The 11,783-nt window shown below is 50.1% G+C and overlaps 1 protein-coding gene across 1 annotated transcript; it reads left to right on the forward strand.

Annotated features, from left to right (window-relative positions):
- Nucleotides 1–6,767: 6,767 nt before the first annotated feature.
- LOC144932342 (LITAF domain-containing protein-like) lies at nt 6,768–8,145 on the forward strand. The gene is made up of 2 exons (XM_078856283.1): nt 6,768–7,029; nt 8,040–8,145. The coding sequence occupies exons 1-2, from the start codon at nt 6,809–6,811 to the stop codon at nt 8,143–8,145; spliced, it is 327 nt and encodes a 108-aa protein (XP_078712409.1). The 5' UTR covers nt 6,768–6,808.
- Nucleotides 8,146–11,783: the final 3,638 nt, after the last annotated feature.

The following is an 11,783-nucleotide window of genomic DNA, read 5'->3' on the forward strand; positions in this document are numbered from 1 at the left end:
CCCTCACCCCCCCCCGTTAACCTCCTCTGATAAATCCTCGCCTCTATTTCCCATTCTCTTCTTATTCCCTCCCCTTGCCACTCCGCTCATTCCCCTCCCCTTTCACGGTCCCCAAATACCCTACAACGCTGTCACTCATTCCTCAATCCTTGTATGCCCCCTGTCCACTGCATACACTGTCACCTACCCTCAAGTCGACCCCAGTCGCCTCGCTGCCCGTGCTGTCATGTCTCTCGCACCCACCCGTCCGCTGCAACCCTGTGGGAAGTCCTGCAAATTGAGGACAACAGTCGCCTTGCCATTCATCAGGACCTCGCTCACGTCCCCTTGCCATCGCTTGAAGTCGTGCACCCCCTTTTGGGCCCCTACGCTTGAAGTCACGCAAACCCTTTTGGTCCCCTACGCTTGAAGTCACGCAAACCCTTTTGGGCCCCTACGCTTGAAGTCACGCAAGCCCCTTTTGGACCCCTACGCTTGAAGTCGCGCAAGCCCCTTTTGGGCTCCTACGCTTGAAGTCACGCAAACCCTTTTGGGCCCCTACGCTTGAAGTCACGCAAACCCTTTTGGGCCCCTACGCTTGAAGTCTCACGCAAACCCTTTTGGACCCCCGTGCGCTTCCCCTTCAACAATGGAGGTTTAACCCCTGACGAAGTTTAGAGAGCTGAAATTGAGTTCAAAAGAACTCGCATTCCTATTTGTCATTGTTTACGAATTCCAGGCCCTCTGCCCGCCTTAAGCCTTTTGAGGCCCACATAATGTGTACATATGTTGAACTTCTTTCGCACCGTACGTAGCCAACCGTGCTAATCGGAGGTGCGGGCGGGGGGGTGGACAACATACTAAAACACAAAAAGCAGTTCTAAAAGGAAGGCGTTATCGATTTAGATGACAAAAATGTGCTTTGTCTGCGTGTGCCTGGTGCCGCCAGCAACTGATTCATAGGGTCATCGTTGTCATCTCGGTGCTAAGCGATCGTTTACCACAACGCTTGCTCAACAAAAAAACGGAAAGCAGTCAACTTCAGTTTCTCCACAAAGAAAGAAAGACAATCAGGTGCAGTGGGCCGGGTGATTCAAGGGTCAGAGCGCTTGGCCAGCACTAACCGAACCGGTTTCTCAAGTGTCGTGAGTTGATGGTCTCGGCTCAGGTCACCAATGACCAAAATAAATGACTATAAAGTCCATTGTTTTATTTTGTTACGTTATTTGGAGAAACAAAATCCAGCTTTTAGAATGAAAATAATTTAAGTTGGAGTGCCGTGCTCCAAACCATCTCTGCAGCAGGGCGGCGTAGGGAGAAAAAAAAAACACGCCAGCAACACGCGTCACTTGAAGTGATCCCAGAATAAGTTCTGTGAAATCAGCTTCCGCGGGTCGTTCTCTCTGGGACAGTTCCAAGTGGACACTTTTGTCCCATGACATGATGCGAATAGCACAACCGATAGTGAAGTGAGAGAAATACACGTTTAGAAAATAAGAAAGGGATTTGGTCTGTGGGTCTGCTGGGCCAGACGCGTTTCAACTCCCTGCAGTTCGCTCCTCTCCACCACCCCGGTCATCATCGCAGCAGCAGCAGCGGTGGCTTTTGGCTGGCCATTAATCACCACATCGCGCACTTTCAGGTGCACTTTTGTGGCCGTCTGGAACGATCTTCCTTCCGATATTTGGAAGCCACCTGGAGCTACGCACTTTGAAATCGTCTAGATTGAACTCCTCATTTCTTTAGAACTGCTTTTTGTGCTTAATGTGTCGTCTTTCCCCCACACCTCTGATTAGCATTGTTGGCTGCGTACGGTGCGAAAGAAGTTCAACATACATACGTCAAGCCATGGACTCGTACACTGTTTCGTGACTTACGGACATTGCAAAGAATCAAAATCTTTACTCTTTGGTCTCGCTCGGTGTGTCTTTGTGTGTGTCTCTCTGCATGTGTGTCTGCCTATGCTGTTCCCGTGTCTGTGTTTTATCATTCATTCTTACCTGATGATGGCTGCTTGTGTTGCAAACCAAACGTCGTATTCTATTATTATTTGATTTGATTTTCTACGTGACTTTACCGAAAGAACCAAAGAGTAATTCATGCAGCCACGAAAGCTTCGAATCAGAATCTTTATTTATCCTGGAGAAATCCGATGAGCTATGAAGCTCTTTTTCACAGGATATACAGTAGGGGCTGGGTCATAAAGAGTTTGTTTTATCGTGCACGCGGCTACTAGGATACCCATACACCTCCCGTAAGTAACACAAAAACAAAATCAACCGCCTGTGTATTCACGTTTGAGTGACGTGCCTGTATTTACGAAAGCGACCGTGTCCTGCCCTCCAACAAACAGGGCCCGATAAGCTCTTCAAGGTGTTGTGTATGTGAGAGTTGCGAGCCCTTCCTAGCAAACGACTCAACCCATGAGCAAATTTACACAGCGCACCTTAGGGAGGGTCTTTCCCAGTCGTATATAGCAACCATGCGACGCCGTACACCGCCGTTGCCCGGCGCTCGCGATCCCATTGGCACGGTCGGACTACGTACGGCGCCAAAGAAATTCAACGTACATCGCTCCGTGGACTAAAGAACAAAAAAAACAACTACCACGCGCCGTCTCAAAGCGGAGAGAGGTGAACTCGCGTCAAACACTCGCCCGACCCGCGTCCTGGGGATTTTGCGTTGCGGTCCGGCCTCTGTGGTGATCCATCCCATCCCATAAACGTCCGTCAGCACCTCGGTGAGCAAGGTATGCCACCGCGCGTCCACGTTTGTGCGCCTTCGCCCCCGGGTTTGTCCTGAGCGTTTTAGCATCTCTTCCCTTGAGCTTTGGCCGCGCGCTACTGCGGGAAACTCGTCGACGGAATTTGATCTCCACCGCATCTTCAGCAGTTGACGGAACGTTACGGTCACTGTTTTTTTTTTGTTCATCGAATCATAGTTCACACGGATGTTCGAATACGTGCGCGTTATGATGATTAAGCAAGGCGGACGAGAGCAGATCGGAGTCGGGAGCGCTCCTGAAAAAAAACTATAATGAGTAAAACGTATTCATGTGCCGAACGAAGTAGTTTTTATTTATTTATTAGCTTAGACATTCGGACCAGAAACGTGGACATTGATGAAGATGATGGAACAACAGTTGAACAAGAAGCACGGAGGTGGGCAGGACAGACACGTTAACAGAAAGTAGTGGTCGCTAGGAGGTGGAGTCTATAACGACATTGGCGACAGCCAAAGTAGAGAATACATGCCCGAGAGGACGTCCATCCACCGTGCAGATGGAGTGCTGTGAATCAGCTCGTGTGCTGAAGTCTCATGGATTGTGGCATCGCAGTGAATAAATAATGGGCGGCGATGATGGTGATATGTAGCCCGTGGCACCATACATCTTGCGGGATTACGGTCATGAGGGCGTGAATTTTCGTGAGCTAAGTACCAGGCGTGGACATTTTTATCGCCGATTCGTCGACGAAAAGCCTCGTTAAACTTGAGCGCTTCAGTCGAAGCGGCCCCTTGAGTCTCTCCGCCCCTCCGAGGAGGAGGGGGAGGAAAGCGTAAAACTCGACCGCGAAGACCACGGAGCCTTTTCACAGGCGCCGGCGATGATGGCACACGTCACGGTGGGCACGCTCATTACGAGAGACGACGGAGAGAGGAACGGATTTTTTTTTAATTGAAAACTCACTTCTTTAGAACTTGCCATTTTTTCCGTTTAGTTTGTGTGTACTTCTCCCCGCGCACATCCGATTCGCACGGCTGTGCTACGTACGGTGCGAAGGAAGTTCAACGTACAGTACGTCCGTCCGGCCACGTCGCCGTCTTCTGTGTGACAATTTGCAGATGCCGCATTCAACGTGGTCTGGTTTAAACCTGGTCTGTGCTCACCTATACAACAACAACAACACAAATGCACTGCACGATGTAGCAGGTGTCACGGACAGAGCTCGGTTTCCCACTCGAGTGAGTTTTGTCTGACCGTGTTTCTTGTAAAGTCTACGTGCTCCCGTTGCAATGAATGAGCCCATCGAGAAAACCTCGTGGGCGTCCGCACGCGACCACGGGTAGAATATGCACGAGTGGCGTAATGGTGTAAGAGTCGGCTCACCGGGATTTGTAATTCGTAGGTCGCCCTGCAACTAGTTTAATTCGATCTCTCGGCAGTTAAAACGATGGCTAACCGGGTAGAACGACCATGGTTAAAGTCGATCAGCAGTCGTTTTTGGATCGCTGCCGTTTCCAAACAATTTTTTTAATTGTAACCAAGTAAGACCCACCCATATTATTTGGCTCATTCGGTAAAGTCACGTAGATAGGTTCATCATGACGACCGCTTGCCTTGTGATCGAAACGTCCTAGTTTTTTTCGTTATTTTGTTATTTTCTTTGAACCTATCGACGTGACTTTACGGAAAGACCCAAATAATATGAATTCCTGCAGTCACGAAAGCTTTAAGTCAAGACCCACCCAGTTATTAGCTATTTTTTTTCAGAAGCGACCCGGCCACAAATAGGTCAACGAAGTGGCTTTTCACGTGGACATTTACAGCAAAAATTAAATCTAAAAAACGCATGTTTATGAATGTGGGAGGGGGGGCGATTGTCGGACCCGGACAAAAATCCACGCCATCACGGGGCAGAGAGAGAGAGAGGCACGCAAACTCCAAATATACAGCAGGCGTCAGGGTCGGGACCGACCGAATCCACGACATCCTGCATACCAGGCGAGGGGGATAACATCTCATCACCGTGAAACCTAACCCCCCCCCCACCCCTTCGTGCTGCGTGCAGTCAGAGACAGCGATGGCGTCACCAAACCCACAGCCCAACCACGGAGACCCCTCCAATTCCAGCGCTCCCTACCCAACGCACGCGCCCTCCATGGAGCAGCCGCCCTCGTACCCGGGCCACGCGTGGGGGGGGGCCAACCCAGCCATGGCGTACCCGCCGGGCGCTGCGGTACCACCGCCGCCAGGATGGGGTGGTGGTGGTGAGTCGTTGCGAGCTACCGAGGTCCTGGAGAAATCCCACCCGGGGCATGCGGAGAGGGTGGTGGCACCATGCAATGCCCATCTCACAGAACCACGCCTACACAACTATAAAGGAAACACTTTTTTGTTATTTTAACAAACTTATGCAACTAAACTATTTTTTTGTATATTCTTTGGATATTTCGGTAAAGCCACGTAGATAGAAAAATAAAAATATCACGACTTTTCGATCGCAACACAAGCAATCGTCATCGGGTGAAAAAATATAGGGGGAGAGCTGCTGAGGCAGGAAATTTTAGTTTTTCCAATTTTTTCCTGCCTCAGCAGCTCTCCCGCTATATTTTTTTCACCTGATGACGATTGCTTGTGTTGCGATCGAAACGTCGTGATATTTTATTGTCTATCTACGTGGCTTTACCGAAAAACCCAAAGAATATGAATTCCTGCAGTCACGAAAGCTCGAAGTCAAGATGTAAACAATTTTTTATTTTATTTTACCAGGTAAGGCTCCTTCAGCTACATAGATGTTTTTCAGAAGCGGCCTGGCCAGCAAAAATTATAGCTCAAGGAAGTGGCTTATTACGGGGGAATTCCTAGCAGCCAAATACTCGAAACGCGCGTTGATTCTTAATGTGGAGGTAAAAACCGGAGGACCCGGATACAAATCCACGCGGCCATGGGGAGAACGCGCAAACTCAAACTACACAGGCGTCGGGATCGAACCCATGACCCTCCTGCATACCGAGCGAGGTAGGTAACGCCTCGCCACCGTGGCGCGCAAACTCCTGGTAAGCCATGAATGGTTACCACTTATCCAAGCTCTAAGGGGCCGTCCATAAATGACCTCATGCACCTAAGGGGGGGGGGGGGGGGTCAGACATTTGTGACGATGTGTGACGAGGAGGGGGGGGGGTGAGAAATGTGACGTCACATCAAAATGCGCAACTTTAAATAAATATAGACAACACTTCTACTTAATTAAATATACTTTTTAATAAATGTTTTCTCCTACAACATCAGAGTGCAGCGCCACATTAAATACGCACTAGAATGACAATAGTTTAAAGCGATTTGAAGCATGTTTTATTTTGGGGGGGGGGGCAGAGCTTTGTGACGTCACATTTTAACTGGAGCGGCAGCGTAATATTGCAAATCGGGTACTGCTATTGCTGTAGTGGCCGCACTTTGCGAAGACGGAGCGCCCCCTACAGCGTTAGAAGTTCGAGACCGTGAGCGTAACGAGGTGACGTGGGCAGAGAGAAGCCGCGATGTACAATAGCCGAGGTGCGAGCGTGCGATGATAATGCCGTCACCACGCCACTTGGCTGATGATAATGTCGTCACCACGCCACTTGGCTGATGATAATGTCGTCACTACGCCACTGAGCTGATGATGATGTCGTCACCACGCCACTTGGCTGATGATAATGTCGTCACCACGCCACTTGGCTGATGATGTCGTCACCACGCCACTGAGCTGATGATGTCGTCACTAAGCCACTGAGCTGATGGTAAATGTCGTCACTACGCCACTGAGCTGATGATGATGTCGTCACCACGCCACTGAGCTGATGATGTCGTCACTAAGCCACTGAGCTGATGGTAAATGTCGTCACTACGCCACTGAGCTGCACGTTCGGGCAACGCCATCCACCCCCGCTCCCTCCGTTCCCCCCCAGCTCTCCCCGTTCGACCCCCCGCTCCTCCCCTCGCCCCCCCTCGCCGCCCCTCGCCCCCCCTCGCCCCCCGGCCCCGCCCTTGCTACCACGCCGTTAGCGAGTGACACGTGCACCGGTGCTGCCCGTTCTCTGTCGCTTGTGTGGTGCAGTTCCGACGACGATGACGTACCCGACGCAGACGTTCGTGGCCCAGCCGCAGGGGTTTACGCAGGTGCCCGTGGTGATGCAGCAGCAGCAACAGCCGCTTCGCTCGCCGGACCCCGTGCGCATCACCTGCCCGTACTGTCACGACGAGGTCACCACCAAGACGAAGAGGCGCGCCGGTGCCTACGCCTGGTCCGCCGTGGGCATCATTTTTCTGACCGGCTGGTTTTTTATTCTGTGAGTCTGCGTTGTGTCTGTGTATCTCGTCTCAGTCAATCAACCCATGGCACCTGGGTCTGACCCGTGACCTCCTACTGCACCAAACCTGGCACAGCAGTCAACCCATGGCACCTGGGTCTGTCCCGTGACCTCCTCCTGCACCTAGCCTGGCACAGCAGTTAACCCATGGCACCTGGGTCTGACCCGTGACCTCCTACTGCACCAAACCTGACACAGCAGTCAACCCATGGCACCTGGGTCTGACCCGTGACCTCCTCCTGCACCAAACCTGGCACAGTAGTTAACCCATAGCACCTGGGTCTGTCCCGTGACCTCTTCCTGCACCTATCCTGGCACAGCAGTCAATCCATGGCACCTGGGTCTGTCCCGTGACCTCCTCCTGCACCAAACCTGGCACAGTAGTTAACCCATGGCACCCGGGTCTGACCCGTGACCTCCTACTGCACCAAACCTGGCACAGCAGTCAACCCATGGCACCTGGGTCTGTCTCGTGACCCCCTCCTGCACAAAACCTGGCACAGCAGTCAACCCATGGCACCCGGGTCTGACTCGTGACCTCCTGCACCAAACCTGGCACAGCAGTCAACCCATGGCACCTGGGTCTGTCTCGTGACCCCCTCCTGCACAAAACCTGGCACAGCAGTCAACCCATGGCACCCGGGTCTGACTCGTGACCTCCTGCACCAAACCTGGCACAGCAGTCAACCCATGGCACCTGGGTCTGTGCCGTGACCTCCTCCTGCACCTAGCCTGGCACAGCAGTCAACTCATGGCACCTGGGTCTGTCCCGTGACCTCCTCCTGCACCTAGCCTGGCACAGCAGTCAACCCATTGCACCTTCTGGATCTGTCCCGTGACTGGCTCACAGCAGAAGAGCCTTCGACCCCGTGCCCCCGACTGGACACATGTGAAAAAGATCTTTATCGCTCGTCGGATTCATGCAGTAAAAATCTATATTCGAATTCTGATGCTCTGCCCTCTCCCCACGCCGCATCTCGCCCCGTCAGACCGTGGCTCTTCTGCTGGATCCCGCTGTGCATCCCCTCCTTCCAAGATGTTCACCACAAGTGTCCGAAATGCAAGAAGCACCTCTACACCCACTCGCCCATGTGATCGCGGCGGCCGCCTTCACGTGAGCCCACGGATTGAAGTTGGCCGAGTGTTGTGGGGAGCAAGGAGAGCCTTCTCCACCGCCCCCCACCCACCCACCCCACAACCGCCCCGTAAAATTTCGATTTAAAGCTTTCGTTACTGCAGGGATTCATCTTCTTGGTTCTTTCGGTAAAGTCACGTAGAAGGGAAATAATAAAATAAGAAAAAGAAAACATATTGTATTATTTATTATAAAAATAAAACATATTTTATTGTTTTCTGTTTATTATTTTATTATTTCCCTTCTACGTGACTTTTACCGAAAGAACCAAGAAGAACCGCCCCGTACTGAATTAGTGTTTTTGATGATTTACCTTCGAAGAAAGATCTGGCCATATCTCGCACCCCCAGAGAGGGCATCCCCAGGGGGTGCGCGACACCCCAGCTTAAGAAGCACTGGATTCGATCGTGTTCACTGCACTCACAGATCGCGTGTTATCACGATACACGGACAGAATTAAACGTGCCTTGTGCTCCCACGTGTGAAGTGATGGTTGATCTTTTACTCCGATCGGTCGGGTTGTAGCCACGCAGCCAGTGGCGGATTTCGTAGCATTTGGGGCCTCTAAAAGCCACAATATTTTTGAGGTTGTCCCCCTTATCGAGGCAATACGTGAAATCCTTGTGAGATCTAGCCAAGATATATACGTTTTAGACAACAGGTGTAATATAGTAAGGGGCCGTCCATACATGACGTCACACACCTAGGGTGGGGGGGGGGTCAGACATTTGTGACGATGTGTGACGAGGGGGTTTGAGAAATGTGACGCCACGTAAAAATGCGCAACTTTAAATAAATATAAACAATATAATTGTTATAATAATACTAATTTTGATCAATTTTCATTATTAACTATTTGATTACTTAAATTTACTAAGGTCACTTTTTATTTATTCCATGAAGGAGCATTTTGCTTCTCCATGGGAGAATGGAGAAGCATACATTTTGAACATTTTTTAAATGATTGTTATTAAACATTTTGATTCTAATGATTCTACCAGGGCTTTTCATTCTGTGGAATGAATATGTGATTGTTATAATTGTACTCTCCATTTTTTTTCGTTCTACTACAAAGTTTAAAGTATTTTTTATAGTTATAATTACTTTTAATATTTTATAATTATAAGAAAATCTCAAGATAATATTCTGAACATCTGCAGTTTTAGTTAGACGTTGAATACTTTCAAGTGAATTGGGACCGCTGTCAGCTAATGGCCGGTGTACAACAAGAATGATATTACAGCATGACAAAGTTTGCAACTGCGTTAACAGTTGCTCCTGCAGACACGTACACCGTATACTTCTATAAACAAAGATAGACATCCTCCGTGTAGCCTTAACAGACTGTTGGGGTGAGCGCTGTTAGCGAGCACCTATGAAGGCCACTGGCACCGTGGCACACGAGGGGGTGGGGTGGCCAGCACCACGCCCGACCGCCTTTGTCTCCCTAGTGGCGATGTTTACACACCGCATAAGGTACTCATTTTGAGGCTGAGTCGACCCAGGGGAGGCCCAGGACCGGTTCAAATAATCGTCACCGGTGTTGGCTGTGAGTTGGAATAGAACTCTCGACGCTACTTAATGTATACACACACACACATGACAGACCCAACATATGTGTGCTTCATTCATAAAGAGACGATAGCATGCTGGGGATAGGGCTCGATTTAGAGGGTTAAAGGTTAACAGTTAGGGTTAGTGTCAATCGATGAGAGAAATGCTTAAACCATTGGTCGCACCACCCTCCGTGACATACTTCAAGGATTGGCCCAGGCTGCGGCACGGATACCGTGCAGGGGAAATTTCTAATCAAGGGCTCAGCAGTGGCGTCGTGTCGGCTACTCGACTCGTGCGAGACTGCACTACATCCTGCGCTGGCTCAAGATTGAGCCGCACGTGGAGTTTATCTGGGAGGACTCCACAACGCCTGTGAATCCGTATACAGCGTGTGCTGCGACGGAGTGGATAACAACGTGGGCATGGGCAGGACTCGTCACTCGAAGGGACGATGGCCAGTGGCAGAGACTAGCGACCAAGTGGCAGTCAAAGGCAGCGAACATGCCCAGGAGAGAGATCGTCCACAGCTGTTCCATCGATACGTCCGCCACCTCGCCAAGTTGTGGCCTTCTTTTTTCTTTCGCGACTCGTTCACTCCCTGAGTTGTCGGTACAAACACGGCCGCAAGTACAAACACCACCGCGTCACGGTTTCACAACAAGCCGGCGTGGGGTTTTAAAGCCCCAGGTAATGGCCATAAAATCTCATATATATAAAGAATGTAACTCTAAAACGCATTTACCACATTTATCCCATGTCACGTGGGAGGGGGTGTGACTGAAACTTTTATACAAATCGCATCTATTTTTTCGATTTAAAGCTTTCGTGACTGCAGGGATTCATCTTCTTGGTTCTTTCGGTAAAGTCACGTAGAAGGGAAATAATAAAATAATAAAAATAAAACATAATAAAATCATTCTCACGACGTTTCGGCCACAACGCAAGCACCCATCCAAATCGCATCTGGCAAGAGGGCTTTGTCGCGCGCCGTATAAAGGAACCCGCGGCGCGTGGCCCAGACCGTCGTGTAACCAAAGTGGGACTCGCGCTCTGGGAACGCGGGCACCGCATCCACAAGCCGCTCGAGCCGTGGCTGGGTAAGCCACCGAGAGAGAGAGAGAGAGCCTGGAGCAGGTGGCTTGGCGAATGTTTCCCCCCACGCCCCCCCCACACACGCGGATCTCAGCCGCGCTCAGTCTGTCTGCGTAAAAGGTCAACACGACAGCAAGGTAGGTCACAGCACCCTCGGGGTTTGTTCTTGTTCTCTTACGTGAATGTTGACGAGGTATTATTCATTTAGGATTATTTCGATTTTACTTTTGCTGCTATAAATCTCCCACGTGATATAAGCCACGTTGCTGGACTATCATTTGTGGCCAGGTCGCTTCTGAGAAATAAGTTAATAGCTCAGTGAACTTTATCTGGTAAGATGATTGAGTTGTACTTGTATATATATTTTAAAGTGATTAGTTTACCTTTCCTATACTTTGCACTCCTGTCGTATGTTGTATTGTTGTTGTAACGTTCTGACCCGCCGTGACGAGACATCTGCGACAAAGATCTGTGTATCTCATCGGATCCCTCCAGTAAAAATACCAAAAATGCGATTCTGATATTTTGGGATGATTTTGAAATTGTCCATTGTGCAGTGCAGCATCGTGTCAGTCACCGGGGGAGGGGGGGGGTTGTGGTGGGGGGGGTGTTTGACCATACTTCACCATGCCCGGCGAATCAGGATCAGTTCAGATATCCCTGCAGTGTCGTCTTCAGTGATGAAACGCGCTGCTGGTAATCAAAAGCATATCAAGAGGGATGTTTCAGCACCCCCACACGTGGCGACATTTCCAATGTACGATGCATTTATGAAAGATCGGTATAATTGAGACCACATCAAGAGACTGTACAGAGAAAGAGGGGAATTTGATTGAGGGGGCTTTGGAAGGTTTCGACTTGAGGCCACGGAAATCGAGAGGATTCTAAACATCAAGGTCTTTGCAATTTCCTGAGCAGCTCCATGCCACTAGCGCTGTTGGTGCCAAGC

This window comes from Lampetra fluviatilis, chromosome 5, assembly GCF_964198595.1.
Source record: "Lampetra fluviatilis chromosome 5, kcLamFluv1.1, whole genome shotgun sequence".
Taxonomy (NCBI): Eukaryota; Metazoa; Chordata; class Hyperoartia; order Petromyzontiformes; family Petromyzontidae; genus Lampetra; species Lampetra fluviatilis.